This window comes from Erpetoichthys calabaricus, chromosome 16 (assembly GCF_900747795.2).
Source record: "Erpetoichthys calabaricus chromosome 16, fErpCal1.3, whole genome shotgun sequence".
NCBI classification, from domain to species: domain Eukaryota; kingdom Metazoa; phylum Chordata; class Cladistia; order Polypteriformes; family Polypteridae; genus Erpetoichthys; species Erpetoichthys calabaricus.
Genome location: NC_041409.2, coordinates 4,975,225 through 4,997,987, shown reverse-complemented (window position 1 = coordinate 4,997,987; position 22,763 = coordinate 4,975,225). Strand labels below are relative to the sequence as shown.

Below are 22,763 nucleotides of genomic sequence, written 5' to 3'. Positions count from 1 at the left end.
GAACCCTCAAAGGAAACATTGATCATCTAACTGTGTACACTTTTGTTTGGTCTCAGATGGGGTGGTCCAATCCCGCGCCTCACCCTTGGCCCCACCTCCCTATGTGGTCGTCCTGATTTCGGGCTCTGGGCTCTTCTCCTTCGTCTTGCTCCTGCTGGCCTGCCTTTGCTGTAAGAGGGGTACCGTTGGCTTCAATGTAAGTATCAGATTTATGTCATTTTGGCCTAAAGGGTGCTGAGGTTCTCTTTAAGCTCAGGTACCATCCTAGTTATTTTTTGAGTGGAGTTTGAATGTTCTTCTCTTGTCTGTACTGTATAAGTTTTTCTTGTGGTTTGTTAGTTTTCTTTCCAAATGGAATGCAGGTTGGATTATTTAGTAGATCCTGTATGAAACAGAGTGAGTCAAGTGTGCCCTACAGTAGACTGGATGGCACCCAGAGATTCCAGGATAGACTCCAGAACTCTGCAATCCCTAATTTCATTGAATCTTACAGTACATATGCTTTGCATTCATTCTATATGCATATAATAAAAAGCTATTTGCTCATTTATTTCCTTGGATAATAATATTATGTAATAATGGGTATTAAGCTTTGAATGACTATTGCTTACCCATTTTCTTCTTATCTATGATCTGAAATTTCTCAGGTAAGGAAGGCAGAAGTTTTGGTGTATGTTTGTTCTAACCTTTAAATCATTGTCAAATGGAGAGTGGCAACGTGTTGCATGTTGATTAATACTTGCAAGTAGGAATTTTACTGAACTCTATAAACTTGACAATAGGGATCCTATAAACATGTAATTCTAAAAACTAAGGGGTGAATTTATCAGTGGCCATGCATGGCTTTAGCATCTAATTCCACCAAAGCCTTACTGTGTAGCTCAGAATAGGCCTTCTAGGAACATAAGCGGAATGCATATTGAATTCTTGTTCACTAAAATAAATACAAATAATAAATAAATATACTCTACTTTTCCCTGAATACCGAAGATAGAGCATTTTAGGTCAATTTAGGTCTATGGTGTTCAATGCTGTTCTGAGGGGCTCTCCTCTTCTGATCTTAATTGAAAGTAAGAGAATATGTGATCTTCGAAGTCATCCACTTTGATTCTGTCTTTTATACAGTCACTTTCACAATGAGCACCATCTAAACCAGCTTCACTTCAGCATTGAAGTAAATATATCAATCCATGTTATCTTATGTGATACAGTGATTCATTGTGCTTCCTTCAATCTAATAAGCTCTTGTCCTTTAATGCAATGACCTTGGCTATGTTTTACGTCTCATATGCAATGTCACTAAAATCCTTTGACATGCCATTCAATTAAAGTAGTCTCAAGTCCCTGATGGTCACGGTGTCTTAGAGTTTTCTGCATGCCTTTTGGCAAACTGTAGTCAAAACTGGATGACTTTTTCTTTCAAGAGTAGCTTTTGTTTTCTTTTTTACTTTCTCATCTACAAAGTATAGGGAAAGTATTGTAATCATCCAAAAATTTGATTTCGAGATTTTGACGAATCTCGATATTTTAGACCTCCCTGAGTCAGATTTACTTTCTCATAGGGAAAGTATTGTAACTGTCCAAAAAATTAATTTCAAGATTTTGATGAGTCTCGATGTTTTAGAAGTCCCTGAGTCTTATTTACTTTTTCATAGGGAAAGTACTGTAATCGTCCAAAGCAAAAATTTGATTTCGAGATTTTGATGAATCTCGATGTTTTAGACCTCCCTGAGTCTTATTTACTTTCTCATAGGGAAAGTACTGTAATCGTCCAAAGCAAAAATTTGATTTCGAGATTTTGATGAATCTCGATGTTTTAGACCTCCCTGAGCCCGATTTACTTTCTCGTAGGGAAAGTATTGTAATCGTCCAAAAATTTGATTTTGAGATTTTGATTAATCTGAATGTTTTAGACCTCCCTGAGTCCGGAAATACCATTTTTGGAATTATGTCTGTGTGTTTGTCTGTGTCGGTGTGTGCGTGTCTGTGTGTGAGTGTAGATAGATAGATAGATAGATAGATACTTTATTAATCCCAATGGGAAATGTAAACAAGATAACTTGAGTACCCTTTCACTTTGGTCAACCAAATTTTGCATACAAGTATTAGGTACAAAACATAGATTTCTATCAACTTTTGAGCTATTTACGCTAACCGGAAGTGGTACTTTTTTATTCATGCAACTTTTCTTTTATAATAATTGTTCAATATATTATTAATTTTATTTGATTTGTTGTTGATGGTTCTTTAATGTACATAATATAAAAATCTAATAATTTTCTTGCGGTTTACTCCTCATATCCATCCCTATATCTGAGTATACAAGAAACTCTAGGGGAGACCACTCCGGATTTGTTTTTTGTTCTATTCTTACCTAAGCAGCCTACTTTTCACCTATAAATGGCTATAATCCCTTTATAGCTGCCCAAGACCTTCTGGTAGCCTCTAAAATGTTCTTTACATTATATTTTTTTTTATAAATTTGGACTTTTGTACACTTTCGAACATGCCATGGGATTTTAGTGGCAAAGACTGATTTTTTATTTTAATTTTTATAGTTGTTTTATAGGTAAAAACGTACAGTAGAGTATCACCCAATCAGTGATCTTCTGCAGCAAAATGATTTGAATGTAGAAATAAAGATCTCATTACTTTTGATATCCTTGGCTAGGTTCTACAAGTGCTACAAAAGTTCTGGAATAACCCTTTTATCTTTACTGAAGACATTTTACTTTTGCATACCTCTTTACAATACATTCAGAGCTCAAGTAGAATGAGAAATTTTGTTCAGAGATGGAAGAGGCAATCCAGCTAGCGGTTTTGTGGAGTTAAGTGCATCACATGTGACTCTAATGAAATTATGAGCCTGTAAACCTTAGCAACTACAGGGAAGTGCCTGTGTGAGCCCCCTGATACCCCTTTGACTGGTCTATGATCATCACGTTAAGGGCCAGTATTGCTTCTCTTTGTACTGCCACCTGCGTTCTCACTGTAAATTTTCATAAAGAGTGGCATGCAAAAGTTTGGGCCCCCTTGCTTGAATTGTCTGTTACTGTGAATAGTTAAGTGAGCAGAAGATGAAAAAGGCATCAAGTTAAAGATGACACATTCCTTTTCTGCATTTTATGCAAGTCTAGTGTATTGTTTATGTTTTGTATAACTGTACAGTGAAAAAAGCAAAGGAGCACCATGCAAAAGTTTGGGCACCTCAAGATATTTGAGGTCTCAGATAACTTTTCCTAAGGTGGTTTCAGATCTCCATTAGCCCATTAGGACAATGGCTTGTTCACAGTCATCTTTAGGAAGCCCCAGGTGATGCAAATTTCAAAGCTGTATAAATTCTCTGACTCCTCAGATCTTGTCCCAGTAATCAGCAACCATGGGCCCCTCTAAGTAGCACTTAAAAATAAAATAATTGATGCTCACAAAGCAAAGGAAGGCTACAAGGAGATAGCACAGCGTTTTCAGGTAGCTGTTTCCTCAGTTTGTTATATTATTAAGAAATTGAAGTTAACAGGAATGGTGGAGGTCAAGTTGAGGTCTAGAAGACCAAGAAAACTTTCTAAGAGAACTGCTCATCGGATTACTAGAAAGGCAAATTAAAGAAAGGCAAAAGACCTTCAGGAAGATTTAGCAGACTCTGGAGTGGTGGTGCTTTGACTGTTCTACTATGCAGCGACACCTGAACAAATATGACCTTCATGGTACAGTCAACAGAAGGAAACCTTTTCCTGCATCTGAGCCTCAAACTTCAGTGCCTAAAGTTTACAAATGAACATCCAAACAGGCCTGATGCATTTTAGAAACAAGTCCTGTGGACTGATGAATTCAAAATAGAATGTTTTGGCCACAATGTGTAAGGTATGTTTGGAGACAAGAGGGTGCCGAATTTCAGGAAAAGAACACATCTGCAATTATTAGAAATGGTGGTGGATCGATCAGGCTTTGGGATTGTGTTGTAGGCAGTGCCACAGGGAACACGTCGTTGGTAGAGGGAAGAGTGGATTCAAATATAAAGTATACCAGCAAATTCTGGAAGCAAACATCACACCATCTGTTAAAAAGGTGAAGTTAAAAAGAGGATGAGTCCTACAACAAGATAATGATGTGAAATACACCTGAGAATCTACAATGGAATACCTTAGGAGGCATAAGCAGATGGTATAGCCATGGCCCACACAGTCCCCCGACCTAAACATCATTGAAAATCTGTGGATAGATCTCAAAAGAGCAGTGCATGCAAGATGGCTCAAGAAATCTTGCAGAATTAGAAACCTTTTGCAAGGATAAATGGGCGAAAATACCCCAAGTAAGAACTGAAACACTATTAGCTGGCTACAAAAAGTGTTTACACGCTGTGATACTCACCAAAGGGGGTCTTACTAAGCACTGACCATGTCGGATGCTCAAGCTTTTGCTTCAGGCACTTTTCATTTTTTTGGTATTTTGTACCTGCAAATGATGGAAATAAAAATGTAATCTTGCTTAAAATATGAAAGAAAGAAATGTGTCATCTTTACCTTTATGTCTTTTGGTGATCAGGCCAACTTCTGCTCACTTAACTATTCACAGTAACAGACATTTTAAGCAAGGGGACTCAAAACTTTTGCATGCTACTGCATTATATTATTATTCATTATTAATTGTTATATTATTATTCATATATTATTTATGTCTGCCAGCTTTTGATTTTTGCTGTCTTGTGCTATCAACTTCACTGTACCAGTGGCTCAAACAGTAATTTATTTGGGTTCAACTGATGGTGGGCTGCATTTGGTGTGAGGTCCTCCATCACTCACCTTGAGGCTCAGTTCCACAGACATTCACAGCTCTTCCATTTTGTTTTCACTGGCTGTATAAAGGATTTTCCTGAACCTTGCAGACTGGTGCTCTCCAGTATCTTGCATTTTATTTAGCACATGTGTGGATTCGCTTGTTAGATTTTTTTTTTGTGTCGATATGAACTTTATGAGCAGAAAGCTGCTGTTTTTCCAAATGATCAGATTTGCGCTGCTAATACTTCTCTACTTGTACCACTTCTTTTTATGTATCTCAGTCCTCTGATTTCATTGGAATTATGATGTTTAACATGTGTGTGCTGTTTACAATAAGGGGCACTATATTAAGAAAAACATATCCACACACATATTCAAGAGTTTAGCTGCCCACTCTGCCCAGTGCAGGGTTCTTTATGAGGGCTGATCTGTACCATTTGCACATCTTTTCATATATTTATTTAACATCTGTTCTGTACACCTGCCTTTAACAATGCATTGTATGATAATAAAGCTAATCCTTGGCTCAAAAAAGTTGTTCCCGTCATCCCACCAACTATGCAACATTTATTTTCATAAGAACACAAATTAAAAGCAATAGGGAGACGTGTTTGGCTAAAATGTAATAGAAATCATGCTGACCAGTTGACCGCTCACATGTCTTCTCACCTGGCCCTTGTGTCCCTTCCTTCAGTGCTCTCTCCCTCTCACTCCAGTTCATCTCAATAAGTTGCTGATGGTTGATGTTTATTCCTTCATTTGTTTTTTCTCAAGGGTCACAGTACCCAAACAGGCCTGCAGATCTTCATTTCTAAGTCCTGTTTGACCAGTTAGTCAGTCCTTAACATCCAAATGCCCTTTCTGAAACAAATCTAAATGAGTAACCCATTTGGTAATATAAAAAACAATAACAAAGCTTAGTTTATATAGCTAATTGGTATAGTGGGCCCAACCAATTTATGTTATGTCACTTACTGTGACTTCCTCAGGATTACTTAATTACCAATGTGGATGCTAAGCCATCAGCCTTACAGTCCGAAGCCTTATCACATGGGTGGACAATTTGTATGTGATTCATAGTAAAATGAACAATGTATGGGCCACCTCATCTGCTTTACCAATTTCTGTTTCCAGGGAAGTCAGGTTTCCTCAGCCTTATGCCAAGAGAACAGGCATGTCTTTATGTTGCTTGTGCTTGCACTTTGCCACGCTGCTCAGTACATTATGCGCACGGTATATGTTGGCAGATGTGCCACCTGTAATGTTCCTCTAATAAAATTGGCAAGTCTTATACTGGTAGTTTGAAAATCGCCACAGTGACCTGTACATGGGTAGCCCAGTGGTTAGCATTTCTGCCTCTCAGATCCAGCTGTCATGGTTTTATATCCATCCATCCATCCATTTTCCAACCCGCTGAATCCGAACACAGGGTCACGGGGGTCTGCTGGAGCCAATCCCAGCCAACACAGGGCACAAGGCAGAAAACAATCCTGGGCAGGGTGCCAACCCACAGCAGGACATGGTTTTACATGTGTTTATGTATTTTATTATGGTTTTTGAGTTAATATATGTTTTTATTTTTACATATTTTCTGCATACACTTTGGTTTATATATACCTCTGCTTGTTCTGTTATGTTCATTGTGTTTTGTCGGTGGTTCCCCAAGAGGCAGCTTTACCTGCTTAGGGACTGCCTTCAACCCTAGAAAGCTGAAGAAAAACAAACAGTCGCTTGATGATGATAAGCAAGTGGCCTGCCTCTTTTGGGACCACCAACAAAACACAAGGCACATAACAGAACAAGCACAGGTACAAATCAACTGAATGCGCTTGGTGGTTTTGGCGACTTCTTGTGATTTCCTGTGTGGTTGCATGTTTCCTGGGTTTTGACCTTCATGCTCTGGGTTTGACCATTCTTTCTGAAATTTTTTGTTTTTGGGATTTGGCTTGCTTTGATATATTTGTAACAGATCTTCATCTGCCCTTTGTCTTCACAAGCTGAAGGTTAATGGATCCTTTCACTTGTGGGGGCTTTACGCTAAGGTACTACAAGGTTTATGAGTCCAGCATCTTGGCTTTGGACCAACAGCTGGTTGTTGTCCATGTCAAATCTGCACGTTCTCTGTGTATCTGCATGGATTTTTCCTCCCTGATCCCCAAAGACATGCAGGTAATGATAATATGCCCTCCTAAACTGGCCCCAGTGTGAGGGCCTTGTGCCCAGTGCTGCCAGAATAGTCGCTGGGCCCCACGGCCCTGAATTGCATTACACAGCTTTGAGACTGAGTGGTCAATTTATTATACTGTACATGCATAATTTAAGTGAGAAGCATGTTTTCTTTCTAATGAATGGGTTCTGTGTGGCAGTGACTATTAATTTTTGTTACTTTTCAAAGGGTGGGGCTTCCATCCCGGCGGAGTGTTTTTCTGTTACAGGCCATATATTGTGTAACTTTGTCCTAACCATCAAGCAAGACTTGCTGTTGTCTTTGTGTTACTCCATGTTTATCATGTCCTAATATTTTTTTGTTTAGTTTTATATGGGTGTTATATTGCCTCTCAACATTTTGTCTGTCTCCTTTAGGAGTTCGACAACCCTGATGGTGATGAGTTTTCAGGTGACTACAGCCCCCCAGCTGAGGACAGCTCCTCTTCACAGTCCATTCCAGAGGTGTACATACTGCCTCTGTCTGATGTCAGCAATGCAGCTTCCCTGCACTCCAATGCTGGTATGTTTAAAACATCCAAACTCCAGGTTGGCCCATTGTAGATCCAATCAAACGCCTCATGATGTTCTTCAGATGTTAATCACAAGTAGTTGGGCCAATGGCTCTAATACAAGTTGAAAATGAGGTTAAAGGGTCATCATTACTTTTGGCACAGGAGTACAGCTGATGCCACTTCAGTCCAGGCTATGTGGCCTTTACTACCAGAAAGTGGACGGTTCTTACAAATACTCACATGTGACATTTTTCAACACTGTCATAAACAGATAAATGTTTCCCAACCTCTATCCTCCCGTCTGTCATAATTTTCCCATCTTTTAGTTACAGTAGCCTTAGAAGAGAAATAACAGCAAAGGTAACCAGATGTACCTGTTGTTCTCTCATGCAGTTGGAGGTCCACATGGCTTCAGCAGACACAGTCTCAGTTACCTTCAGGAAATCGGCAATGGTTGGTTTGGAAAGGTGAGTCAACAAAGCTGATGAAGAGTGAAAAGGCAAACACAGTCTGTCTGGTCTGCTCAGAATTCAGCTTCCTGAACTTTGGCTGCACAACTGTGAATGTTGGAAAGCACGTTGTATGGTGTAGGCCCTGTCCTCCTGTGTTGTGGCCTGAATGATGGGACGCAGAAGGAGATGATCACAGCATGGCACTCAAAGCAAACAGAGGTTAAAATCCAAATGTGAATATTACATGGAGACATCGTCTTAGAATAGGCCTTACAGCTTGAAAGCTCTGGGGTTCAAATCCAAGTCTACTCAGCATCTATGTAGAGTTTGCATGTTGTGCTGGTATCTAAATTTGTTTTCCTCCACATCCCCAAGGTGTGTTAGAATAATTGGTGACTCATACTGGCACTGTATGTATGAGTTTGGGTGGGTGTGTGATCGATTGGCACTCCATTCACTATTATTTTCTGCATGGCACCCAGTGCTGCCAAGATAGGACCTGGTGCACCACATCCCTAAAATCATCTAAGAAGGTTTGATGGAACATAAGACACTAAACTGTGTATTCACTAGACTGTTAGATGATAAAAATCCTGCCATCATAACACTTTGCTTCACTTCAATGTCATGTGAAAATGTAAGCACACCCCATGAAAACTGCCACAGATGAAGGAGATATACTTGAGCAAATGACTCATAAAATTGACATGGTGTATTCATTCTCATAATCAAAATTATCAAAAATTAATAAAATTAACTTAAAATCCATAAAATTCAAATCAGGTGTTCTAGATTAAGTGTGTTATGTGTGCCGAGACAAAGCCTTTGATGTCCAAAGAGAATGCTAGAACAAGACTACAGTTTACCATTGAACATCTAGGAGAAGACCAGGCCTTCTGGAACAATGTGCTCCAGACAGGTAGATCAACAACGATACAGTTGTTTAGCCACAGTAAAAGTAGAAAAAATGAAGAAAGCATTTCAGGAGAAGAACCTTGTACCAACTGGGAAACATGGTGGTGGAAATGTTATGGTTTGAGGATGTTTTGCTACCTCAGGGCCTCGGCAGCTTGCAGTTATCAAATCAACTATGAATTGTGCGTCATATCAAAGTGTGCTTGAGGAGAATGAGAGGCCATCTGTCCAAAAGTTGAAGTTGACCTGGAAATGAACATTTCATCACTATAATGATCTTAGCGAATCCACCAAGGAATGGCTCAAAAGAAAAAATGAAGGGTTATGGTCTGGCCTACTCAAAGCTCTGATTTGAATCCCACTGAAATGTTGTGGGGGGATTTGAAGTGGTCAGTACATGCAAGAAAGCCCACAAATATTTTGCAACTGAAAGAATTTTTCATGGAGGAGTGGTCAGAAATTTCACCGAGTTGATTGCAGACTGTTGGGCTGTTATGCAAAACACATACAACAAGTCATTTCTGCTAAAGAAGGCAATTCCAGCCTCTGAGGCCAAGGGTGGACTTATATTTCCCCAGTAGACCATTATATCTATTCATATTTTTGTTGAATAAATGACTGAAAAGGCATATTTTCCTTGTGCTTTGACTCAAGCATATCACGTTTATCGTTAAGCACTTTTTTGCATGAAGTTGTAATGTTTGTCTATTCAAATATATCAGAAAAATAGACAGTTTCCAGGGTGGTAGACTTACTTTTTCACATGTGGTTTAGAACTCGGAGCCTCAGCAAATAAGGCTCTTTTGTTGAGCCATACTGTATCCAGAAGTCAGTGGAAAACCACATGGATCCTGTAGCTGTGGACTAGATAGAGGAGACATGACACCAAAACAGGTCAGCTAGCAAACTTTCAATGAGGCAAACTTTCTGTCATTTCTTCCATAGGTCATCCTGGCTGAGATTTTTTCAGACTCAAGTCCAGCACAGGCTGTGGTCAAGGAGCTGAGGGTCAGTGCTAGCCCTCTGGAACAGCGGAAATTCCTCACTGAGGCTCAGCCTTACCGGTAAGTGTCCCAATTTAGATGCCATAAGTGTTACTCCACTGGATGTATAGGTGCTATCTTCAACGTTCTAAAAATATGAATTTGGTTTATACTCAGCATTTCCATCACAGACTAAAGTGCTAAAACCTGCACCTTTCATGTTTACATAGTTTCATCAGTGGCAGACCGTCAGGGCCTGCAAGGCCTTCTCTGCTGGCCTACAAAAAATATCTGAATCACAAACTGATGTTAATTATATTTTGTCCATGAATACTTATTAAATAATTCCAAATAGTCTGTCCGCTTCCTTTCATAGCGTTTCCGATGGTTGTGCTGCTTCCAGACATGTATTTTCGTATTAAAGCATTTAACCAATCACATTTCAGCCATCATTTGTTGCCAGGCAGGGTCAAAGTCAAAGAAGTCTGCCCGGAGGCCTTCACAATCCATTCTGCAGGCCCTCTAATACAAAATAAATGTTGAATTCAACCAATCAGATTTTGAGTTGGTTTCACTAGGGCCCTCTAGCAGGCGTACGGCAAAGTCACCGTATTCAGACCCATTGATTGGATAGAGAAGAGAGATGCTCTAAAGGAACTGTTTCATCACATTCTGGAGCATCATGACGAGTATGATGAAGACACAGTGCGCTCTGCTGATGGATTTAAAGCACGTCTGGATGATTTTGAGTTTTCTTTTTTGCTTCACACATTCAAAGGCATTTTTGAGTATTCAGACGTGCTCTTTTCAATACTACAGGACAAAAAACTGGATGTGCAGTTTTGTCTGGCTAGGATAAAGGAGTTCTGTGACGCTGTTGAGCGAGATAGAAGCCGATACGAGGAACTCTACGAGGCCACTGAATGCACCGCAGGCGCTCTGAGCGCACGAATTGGTCAAGCGCAAGATCCTCACGTGCACTACCGCCAACTCCATGGCAGGATTCTGGACAATATTATTTGCCAGACACAGACCAGATTTCAAGACCACGAAAAACTGATGTTTGTCACGCTCCTCGACCCCCAGAAGTTTCGGGAATACAAGAAAGATTTCCCGCATGCAGCCTTCTCCAGTTTAACACAGAGCCACGGAGCACTTTTTGATCTGTCTCGGCTAAAAACAGAACTGACTGTAATGTATGCCATGGATGATTTTGCAGGAAAATCTCCCACTGATCTCCTTGACTCCCTTCATCAGAAAAATCTGAATGTCAGCGTGGGGCAGCTGTACACATTAGTATGTTTGGCGGTGACCATTTCTGTGTCCACTGCTTCTGTCGAGCGGACATTTTCAGCCCTAAAGTGAATTAAAACTTATGCCAGAAATACGACAGAGCAGATTCGACTTTCAACATTAGCTTCGATGGCGATAGAAAGGGACTTCGTGATGGAACTGAAGCGCACGGATAATCTGTACGACAGAGTAATTGAACTGTTTTTGAGGAAAGAGAGGAGGATGGATTTTGTTTACAAATAATCCGAATTTTTGGTGAGTAAAATGTTGCGATTTTCCTAAATAATATTGCAAGTTTCTGAGTTATTATTGATGTTTTTTATGTGTGTCGCGGCTGTAGCTGCAGTAGAAAGGAACTTGTTCACCCCTGGTTTGTCTATTCAATAAAGGCATTTATTGTGGCTACAGGAGTTATCTATCTGCGATGCAACGGCTCTTTATACTGTATTTCTGCATATTAACATGGTTTTTATAACCATGAATTAGTTTTTGAGGGGCGGGTTGATTCAGACGGAGCACTACTGAAGGCCTAGGTGTGAAATGCACGGTCCGTCACTGAGTTACATCAGGAGCTGTGACCTTTCTATGGATATTTTGTCAAACTCTATCTAGGCATTAGTAATAAGTCATGAAGAGGGATTGTCAAGAAGGCCAACACATTGGGATATGCAACTACAGGATCTTCACACATTTAATCGATTTACTTGATTAGATTTTACCCCTTTGTTTCTGAATTTCTGGAAAACACCAACAAATTTATAGATGAGACAATTCAGTTCTTCAAGCTTTTTTGTTTAATCCAGACATTTTCAAAAAGCTCTTGTCACCTCTGAAACTCAGTAGTTTGTGCCAGTTTTCCACAACCCACAGTGTGTAGACGTGCGCCATGGAGACCCTCTTGAATGTACTTCCTGATAATTCCCAATAGGTGTCCTCAACTCGCTAGGTGACTCAAAGACTTTGTCGGGTTGTTCTTATCTGAGCCCTGCAAGGGCCTTCTCTGCTCAACAATAAACACGTTTAATTTCTTTAGGGGATGTTTAAAATTGAAAAGGATTCTGTTGAAGAGGATGGCAGGAAGACTCCAGGTTGTCATGAATATGATTCGTTTCTCATTTTTCTCCCTAATTATTCAATCTATTTCTATGTTTTTAAGGGTTTCTCCATATATGAAACTCCTTTTCTTACCTGTAGTAATTTTCCGTGTGTGAAAAACATTTTGAGTTTTGACGTGCTATCAATTTGTTTTCCTTATGGAGTGCCATTATTTTGAGCTGCTTTGCTTATAGTTGCTATGCATCTGCCATCTTCCGTTGCCCAGGGTTCTGAATTTGTTGCAGCTCACTAGTTGTTTTCAGAGTTTTAATTTTATTATTTGGCAAGCAGAATTTGGCAACATTGGCAAACAAATTGGTTTAGGTACTCGTATCGTTTTTGACTTCCTTGGCTTTGACCATAGCCTATCCCTAAACTTTGTTTCAGCGTTTTCCCAGCTCCTGGTTCTTTTCCTAACTTCTTGGCTGTCTGCCTTGCCTGGCAGTACATAGGGGACTTGAGATGTATGGAGGGAAGTGTTAATAGTTGCTCTCAAGGCGCATATTTAATTTTTGTTTCTTGTGTCTATTTATTTTTTTGTTATATATGTTGTGACCAGTAGGGTCACATCTCCCCAAACTTTAGACACAACTTCACAGACACCAGTTTCCTGTAAAATAAAACCTTTTCTTATATCAGTTACCTTGTCAAAAGGCTGCAACCATAACATAAATCAACACAATTCCAAATTTGCTCCTTTCCTCCTTCTTCTTCCAGTCCTCCAGGCGAGCTTTGTCCACTTCTGCCCGACTCCAACTCACCTGGATGAGGTCGAATGGTCCCTTTTATCTTGGATCAGGGAATACTACTGGGATAATCAGAAGTCCCACAAAGTAGGGATTGTTAATCCCTTCAGCTCCCCCCGGTGGCTCCCACAAAACCCCACAGGGCTGCATCATGGGACTACAGGTTCCAGCATGCCCTGCAGGAGTCTGTGTAGGAATCTTAAACCTGGAAGGCTGCCACTTAACGTTTGGGGGAGAAAGTGTCTTGAAGGAGTCCTTCCGTTATATCGGCCTCCCAAACGGTGAAGGATACCTGTTCAGTCCTGGCTGGGATGCCAGTCTCTGCATGCCATCCATTACAATGTATATTATTTATTTTTGAAAAGTTAGAACACTTTTGACAAGAACAAGCCACCCATTGCTTATACATGTGTCAAGAGGGTCTCTTTTGTTGCTTGAATTTCTCCAATACCCCACCTTAGTGGCACTTTTTAAATTTTTTTCTGTTCTCCCAGCTATCGGACCTTACTTTGTTCTTTGTTATTTAGTATTGCGTAATCTTATTTTTATATTTTTATTTTTTATAAACTTTTCTTTCTTCCTCTTGTAAAGCACTTTGAGCCACATCATTTGCATGGAAATGTGCTATATACTGTATTTAAATGATGAAAAGGGAACGTCATTAATTCTGTTTGCCAGGATTTGGTGACACAGTAGCTTTCTCATGTTTGTGATTGTCACGGAGAGCAGTTCCAGAAGTTTCATGAATTATAACCTAAGCTTGATGGCTTAAAGATCTATGTGAGTATCTGAAATTGATGAATTCTTGATACACCTTTGCATTTTTTCGTTTTTAAAAATACATTGTTAAGATCTAAAGACGTTTGCTTTACTTTTTTCTAGTATGATTTTTGCATTATGTTTTGGGTTTGTAGATCTCTCTAATAGTATTCTTGTTATGATTCATTGGTTGTTTTATAGCTCCTCTCCTGGTCATCCTAATTATTTGGTTGCATTTTGATGTCAACCTTAACAACAAGAGCAAGAAGAAAAATGGAGATGGTGACCACAAACAAGATGGAAGGATGTGGTAGTGAAGGAAATGCAGGCGATATTATAATATAATAATAGTGGAAAAGAAAGGGCTAAAAATAGAATACCATGGAAATGATAGACGTACCTCCACTGTGGCAACCTCAAATATGGGAGAAGCCAGAGGGAAAGAAGAAGACAAGGATGTCCCTTTGGATGACAGAGCAGCCCTAGCATGGATGTGGTTGCTCTTCTCTCCACAGTCTCTAGTGCTGTTATGTCTTTTTTTGTAGCATACTGAACAGAACAGCACATGCAGTGCTCCAGAAGTGGTCTTAATAGCAACATAAAATTATTGACGCCAAAGCTGCTATTATGTTTTCCAAGTTTTTTGTCAGATTCTGAAGATTGTCCACAACTTTGAGAAATGATTTGCTACACTTGCAGTATTTGTTATCCCAACAATTGCTGGACACTTGTCAATTTAGCAAGCGTACTCTATACAGTATACTGTATCGGACCCATTGCCATTCATTTAAATTATAAAGTGTTGTGGCACATGCACTAACAGACTCCACTGATGACCTCAGCCTATTCTCTCCTTATCTGTCTTTTAACCTCTGAAGCTTTCAATTGGATTTTGTACAAAATCAACCAGAATTCTGAGACCTAAATCTCCATATATAGAAAAAGTCTGTCTGTATGTGTGTCTGTCCACTTTTCACGAGAGAACGACTTTTTCTATAATTTGCATGAACATTCCGGTTGATTTTGCGACCTCTCTCATCACACTAAGTATCATAGTTTGCTTGCGGTACCGATTTATTTGTGCGAAACTGAGAGAGCAGCTGGGGGCCGAGTGGAGGGGGGGGGGGGGGGGTGCCCTCCTCAGTCACACTCCAGCCTCAGGGTGTGTACCTTACCTCCGCTTAACTAGCGAATGTGAGAACTACTTAACGGATTTAGAATGGGTTTTTTTCTAGAATTTGCTTGAGCATTCCGGTTGATTTTGCGACTTCTTTCATTGCGCTAAGAATCATAGTTCACTTGCAGGAGCGATATATTTGCGCTAATCCGAGAGAGAGGCAACAGGCCGAGGGGAGGGGAAGCATGATGTCAGGAGTGGGGAGTCGATCTACTTCTGCGTTTTGGAGTGTACCTTACCTTCATTTATCTAGCAATACCTTTTTGTTTATTGATTTTTAAAGTTTGTCCTGTTTCACTACTACACGGGTGGAGCTGCGGGAGATGGGTAGTTGAGAATAAGTCGAGTGTATTTTATATTTACTTTGAGTAATGTTTGCAATATCCTTTAACATGTGGCTTGCTCTTATATAAGATGGTAGCCATGAAGTTATGCATACTTATAAATAAAACAGCATCACAAAAATAGCCAAAAAACGTGGAAAGGCCAGTGATATCATCAACACCTGGCAAGAAAAATGGAGTCAAAACAATGAAAATGAAAATTAATTTCTTTAAAGACTGAGCAAATCCATAAAATTACAGCCTAAAGCAGGCCAGAGTTTACAGCAGCTGTTGTCTTTCGTGGACATGGTCACTAACCCAGTGTGGTCATCTTATCGCTTCATTCCCAGCACTGCTTCTAACTGAACTTTGTCTCCGTGTTGTCACTTATAGTTACCCTACTGGAGTTTTTTCTGAGATGGTGAGAGTGGCTGGCAAGATTGATAAAAGGATGATCAGAGGGGTAGAAATCAAGAGGATAATGAAGCTGTACCATAATAGACATAAGGTCATTAAATGATCTGTTAAAAAAATAGAAGTTTAAGAAGCAGGTGAGGGTGCATTTAAAAATGGCCTAAACACAAAAAAACTGTGGACCAAAACAAAATCACAGAATGTAGCAAAGTTCAGAAACACATCTATCACCGAGATGAGCATAAAAGTCAGGAGCCTGGTTACTTACAACAGCGGTGGTCCACGTCACAATGAATATGTGAGACATAACAAAAGGAGTGTGGCAAGAGACTGGACAAATAAATGGAGGTAAAGGCCAAGCACGGTATGGGCTAAGCACAAATGAGCAGCACACACTGATTACTGGACTTTTGCATTCCAGCCCACTGAAGCCTGGCCCTGTGACAGCTTTCACCTTCTGCTTCTACACCCTAAGTGGATGTGTCACTCCTATTGGATATTAATGGTCATTAACTTTGCTATTGTCTTTGTTCTGTCTGCAGGAGCCTCCGACATCCCAATATTCTCCAGTGCTTGGGTCTGTGCAGCGACACCATTCCTCTTTTACTTGTGATGGAGTTCTGTCAGCTGGTGAGTCACAGAATTCAAGACAAATGAGATGCTGATCTAGCAGGGGGATGCATTTGTGATGTGGGAGCCATTAAGAAAGAAATGTAGGGCAGGAAGAAGCTGGAGGCTGATCCATTAGTAACTTGAGTGATTTATATATATGGCATTGACTGTATGCACAAGAGGCTGATGTAATAATGTCCATTGTGGATTGAGCTTAGTGCTGGGGGGATTGTGGGTGGCAAGTCACGTCTTGATCCACGTTGTGGACGCATGTCACTCGTTTTTTCAGGGAGACCTGAAGCGATACCTTCGAGCACAGAGGAAATCCGATGGCATGACTCCTGACCTTCTGACTCGAGACCTTGCTACTTTGCAGCGCATGGCGTTTGAAATCACATCAGGGCTGTTGCATCTCCACCAGAACAACTATATCCACAGGTAATGTTTATTTGCATTTTTTGTTCAAAAACTCTGCTGGCCTGCCCTTTATAGCCATGGGTTTACATAATCCCATCCCATAATCAACACAATGCTTATATTGGGAATCCTTCACTGTTCCTGGCCTTATAGTTACTTAATGCATCATTTTCATCTTTCTTGCTGTATAAAATGTTTCTTTTTTCTCATTTCCATAGAGTCTGCTGTTCTCCACTCTTGCCCAGTAAAATATTCTTTCTTGAAAATGGTTCCCCATTGGACTTAGTTGATTTTTTTTATTGATGTTTCTGTTAATCCCAATGTTCAAACATTAGAACACTTTTGATGATAACAGGCCACCCATTGCTTATGCACGTGTTGCTTGAACTTCTCCCGTACCCCACCTTCGTGGCACTTTAACCCTGCAGCTTGCTTTGCTCTTCTCATGGGTCTTCTGTGTTAACTGGTTAACAGACCACTATGAATGGTTCTCTCCATTTTATCCTTTTTGTCTCTGTCTTGCAGTGATCTTGCTCTCCGGAACTGTCTACTGACTTCTGACCTCACCGTCCGTATTGGAGACTACGGGCTGTCACACAATCACTATAAGGTACATCCGGTGTGCGTGTCCAAGGTGCTTTGCCTTTGTGCTGCCTATCTGGTTGAATGTCTGTGGCTGTCTTGCTCAATACAATTTTTTTGTGCATCCTAAGAATTGACAGGTAATTGTAACCTGTGTTAGATTACAGTTATGAGCCATCATTTTATATAGCTCCCTTTATGGTGGGTTGCACTATGTAGAATACAACACAGTCATCTTTAAAACAGAGGTTAACTGGAAAAATGTTAGCATTTCAAATCTACTTCCTAACTTACTAGACCTCAAAGTGCCACCACACCACCATCATTTTTAGGCGTATTTTCTTGCCATTCTTTGTATTAAAGTTCAAGATGAAGGAAGGCGTAGAGTATTTCACCAGCAACATATAGTTTTCCTTCTAAGAGTTTATCAGGTTCAGCTATTAGAGTTCTCCAAACTCATATGACATGCAGAGATCTGAAGCTAATCCCTGACCTCACTAACCTAAACAGAAATCACAGATTTGACTTACAGTCACATTACATTCATCGAGCAGCACAGCTAGTGCACCGTTAGACCTCTGGTTTTATGTTCCATGCCTGGCCATTATCTGTGCAGAGTTTTCATGTTCTCCCAAATGTGAGTTTTTCTGCTTTGTATACTGTCTTTCTACCCACATCAAAAGACATGCAAGGTAGATTAGTTGGCAGGCCTTATATGTAACCAGCTCCATGTCCTAAAACAGACCGGCTAACTGCCCTGGCCCAGTTCCCCCCCTTCAGAAAGGTTTCTGTCAGGCCGAACTACAACTCTCTCTTTTTAGAATTTATCCAATGCTCTGATACACTACACTCTGCTGATTTAAATAGTGGGGACAAAACAAAACAATGCCCAATCACGTGCTTAGCAATCAGATGATGCCATCGCTATAAACAATAGTGCTCATACCACAGATAAATGGCAAAAACCTAACCAACATGGCATTGAGGTAACAACACTTTCACAGCAATACAATAAACAGAAAGTAAAAAATAATGCATCAAAAACATCTATAAAAAAAGTTAATTTTAGAGTAAGATTTGTCATGGGCAGAGAAGCCTCTTTTTTTCTTAGTAGACTATGTTCCTTTCATGTGGATTGTGACATCCTTCACATCTACAACTCTGTGATGGCCAGTGCCATTTTCTACATTGTATTGGGCTGGGCTGCTAACATAACTTCAAGAGAGGCCCATCGAATCAACAAGTCAATTTAAAGGGCAAGCTTAGTTATGTGTAGTGAAGGACAGAATTAAAACAGAACTGAGTGCCAATATGAACAATGCTGCACATCCTCTATCTGACACACCAACATCAAGAACTTTCAACCAAGAAATTATTCAGTAGAAGTGGGTCAAGAAACGTTACTGGGACTCCTTCATACCTACGGTAATACAACTTTATAATGGCAGGACTGGGACTGCCCTCTTGTCTTTAGCTAAGACAGTAGTTTTATTATTTTGTTTTTAATTCTTGTATCTATATTTTTGAGTTTCTCTATCTATCTATCTATCTATCTATCTATCTATCTATCTATCTATCTATCTATCTATCTATCTATCTATCTATCTATCTATCTATCTATCTATCTATCTATCTATCTATCTATTATACAGTGTCTTTCACCATCTACCTATCTATTATATAGTGCCTTTCATCATCTATCTATCTATCTATCTATCTATCTATCTATCTATCTATCTATCTATCTATCTATCTATCTATCTATCTATCTATCTATCTATCTATCTATCTATCTATCTATCTATCTATCTATCTATCTGTCTATTATATAGTGCCTTTCACATCTATCTATCTATCTATCTATCTATCTATCTATCTATCTATCTATCTATCTATCTATCTATCTATCTATCTATCTATCTATCTATCTATTATATAGTGCCTTTCACATCTATCTATCTATCTATCTATTATATAGTGCCTTTCATCATCTATCTATCTATCTATCTATCTATCTATCTATCTATCTATCTATCTATCTATCTATCTATCTATCTATCTATCTATCTATCTATTATATAGTGCCTTTCATCATCTATCTATCTATCTATCTATCTATCTATCTATCTATCTATCTATCTATCTATCTATCTATCTATCTATCTATCTATCTATCTATCTATCTATCTATCTATCTATCTATCTATCTATCTATCTATCGTTCTTTGCTGTGGTTTTCCTAAAGGCTTCTTCTTTCTTGCCCTTGCTCATTGTCTTTTGCTCACCATATACCACACACCTTGTATTTTGTTTTCTTTCCTCTTTCTGTTTCATATATGCAGGGTTTGTCTTTCTTCTTTGAGGACTGCAGAGGTGACTTGTCAGCATTTCTTGGATTACTTACGTTGTTACACAATGGAAAGTAAGATAGAAGAACTAGTAATAGGAATAAACTAGTGATGAAACTCGTAACGAATGGTTACTCACATCCTTCAGTGAGGCATCACTGTAAATGAGTTGCATGACATAGCATCACATCTCATAACACAGTATAACATGATGTAACATCACAGTCTATGAGATGATTAGAGTCAGGCAAAATACTCAGTAAATAAAGAAGAGTCACGAGTGACTGTTGTAAATAAAATTGAAAATGGACATCATATTTACACCACGTGGTGGAGCCTTGTCATGTGAGCAGCTGAGTTCTCCATAGCAAGACTGATCCATCTGACCAGAATAGCTTCCTTTCCTCAGTTAGGTTCATATACTGTCCTATAACAGCTATGAAGCATTTCAATTATGCCAGTCAACACACAGATAAATGGCACGTTCCTTAATCATCCCTGTGCTATTATGTACCATCCAAAAGGACCCAAAATAGTTAATCATTTAAAAGTCTTGCATAATATCTGGCTCATGGAAATATGATTCCTTATATCAAAAAACAGGGTCTGTTAAAGACAATTGATGCATTTCATGTATAATTTGGGCATATACAAGAAATAAAATGTTGTTGTTGTTATATGTAAATTATTAGAAAACAAAAATATGAAGATAAAATGTTATATGAGCTCTAATTAAAATGCACTGGTACAAATGATGTCAGAATGTCCTAAATAAAAAGGCAAACAGTTTCAAGCACTTTTCCCCTTACACTAGCCAAGGGATCAAATAAGCAACCTAAAAATTCCAGGAATTTGAAATCAGAGCTGAGTTTAAGCACCATGTCAAACCCCAAAATGGAGTAATATTATATTGTGTTTCCACCTATCTTCTTCAGGAAGATTACTATCTCACACCAGATAAATTGTGGATTCCTCTTCGATGGATTGCACCAGAAATTTTGGACGAGTTCCATGGCAACGTGGTGGTGACCGATCAGAGCAAGGAGAGCAATGTGTGGTAAGATGAGAGTGTGGGGTCTTCACACACAGGGGTTAAAGAGGGAGTTGGGGGAGTGAGAGCACCTGGACTCACTGTTACATCTTAATGTGAACATGTCTGTCCTGGCAGGTCGCTCGGCGTGACAATCTGGGAACTGTTTGAATTTGGAGCTCAGCCCCACAGGCATTTATCTGATGAAGAGGTGTTGACCTTTGTGATAAAAGAAAGACAAATTAAGCTGGCAAAGCCACGGTTGAAACTTCTGCATTCTGACTACTGGTATGTAAAAGTTCTTGTACTAAAAGTAAGGAGGCACACAGAGCTCTTGGGATGCTGTGTGGGGGGCACAGCTCTGCTGTCTGAACATTTGTGGAGTCCATAATGTATAATGTACATTATATAAAATCAGAGTGTTTTCTTGCCTTTGTCTTAAAGCTTTAAATACTCCAGAGCTTAGCTTTGGATGAACAGTGATTAGGTGGCAAGTTAGAACACGAGTTAGAAAATCTTTCCCCAATGATGACTATTAGGTACATTTTAAAAAAGTAAAAGAAAAATCGGGAGTGTGCTTCCATCGATTTTCCTGTATAATGTGATATCAAACTTTTGAATGGTAGTGCATTTACTATGTTGACTGGCAGCACACAAGATACAAATCATTTTATCACTGCCCACATGAATCATCAGGCTACTTTTTAAACACCCTAACCTGTTAAAGTTTGTGTTTAAAAGCTGTCGTTGTGTCTTTATTTATTTATTGACTTATTAAAGAAGTTACAAACATTGTGCAACATTAAACTAAAGACAAAGCTTGCAAAATTTAAAAAGGTTATATTTTTATCAAATGACTGGAAGAAAAAAATTGGTTATTTGAATTAGTATATTTGAAATTCGAAATTCTGCAGTGGGCTGGCACCCTGCCCGGGGTTTGTTCCCTGCCTTGTGCCCTGTGTTGGCTGGGATTGCCTCCAGCAGACCCCCGTGACCCTGTAGTTAGGATATAACGGGTTGGATAATGGATGGATAGATGGAAGTTGGAAATTTTAACATATTATATCACAATTTACATTTAGTCTGAGTATATTTTTACCATCTCCATCTCCAGTAACCCAATAACTGTTTCCACCTCCAATTCCAAAGCCCTGTTATGGAGTATGCTCCCCTGAATGTCTCACATATAAGACTGTAAAAAGCTAGATCATTAACTTGTATGAAAAAAAATAACTTGACATAATATTTTTATTACTGCTCAACAATAAATTAAAAAAAATCGGGAGTGTGCTCCCCTCGACATTTCTCGTATACTGAGATAGAGGAAAAGGTCATCTGAACCACTTCTAGTTTCACAATGTTTCTTAAATAGCATATGTCTTTGTTTCTCATCATAATGAATTGGTTACATCAATACGCAATCATTTATCACTATTTATAATCAAAGATTTTATTAAAATGATATTTTTGCACTTAGGAAGGTCAAAAATGGTGCTGGAATTTTTTCATGATCACATATGCATTACCTAGATGACGTGCAACATAAAAAGAGTTATAGTCACCTAAAAACATTGAAAAAGTTTTAGTATTGTATAATATTTGCTGCAATAAATTGCTATAGGTAAAACTGCATTTAGCTAAATTTAATTATGATGATGACGGAAATTAAAAAAAAATCATAAAATTAAATCTATTACCAGGAACACGATAGGGACACAGCAGCTTATAGATAGATAGATAGATAGATAGATAGATAGATAGATAGATAGATAGATAGATAGATAGATAGATAGATAGATAGATAGATACTTTATTAATCCCAATGGGAAATTCACTTATTGTTCCCTTTACATCTTTATATTTACATGGCATGTTTAATGTTTACATGTTATTGTTAAACTAAAATTAAAATAAAATTAATAATAGTTAATGAAAGAATATGTGTTATATTGAGTACAGCTTTTTATATTGTGTAAACATTTATATTTCCATGATACAAGAAATTTGGATGGTTGTTTAGATAAAATACTACTTCCAGCTGAGTGATTTTTTTCAAATTTCATATCTGTCTGATTTTTATCATTATAAATATCTATACAAAATTTGAATCATCTATCTGTAA

The 22,763-nt window shown here is 38.9% G+C and overlaps 1 protein-coding gene across 1 annotated transcript in view; it reads left to right on the top strand.

Moving 5' to 3' along the window:
• LOC114666835 (uncharacterized) overlaps positions 1-22,763 on the top strand; it is a 117,028-nt gene that overhangs the window by 76,764 nt on the left and 17,501 nt on the right. Inside the window, exons 2-10 of the mRNA XM_051920134.1 lie at positions 57-196; positions 7,359-7,503; positions 7,889-7,962; positions 9,808-9,926; positions 16,195-16,282; positions 16,554-16,702; positions 17,207-17,291; positions 20,547-20,668; positions 20,780-20,929. Coding sequence (XP_051776094.1) covers positions 57-196; positions 7,359-7,503; positions 7,889-7,962; positions 9,808-9,926; positions 16,195-16,282; positions 16,554-16,702; positions 17,207-17,291; positions 20,547-20,668; positions 20,780-20,929 — 1,072 coding nt within the window. The remainder of the gene's footprint in view (positions 1-56; positions 197-7,358; positions 7,504-7,888; positions 7,963-9,807; positions 9,927-16,194; positions 16,283-16,553; positions 16,703-17,206; positions 17,292-20,546; positions 20,669-20,779; positions 20,930-22,763) is intronic.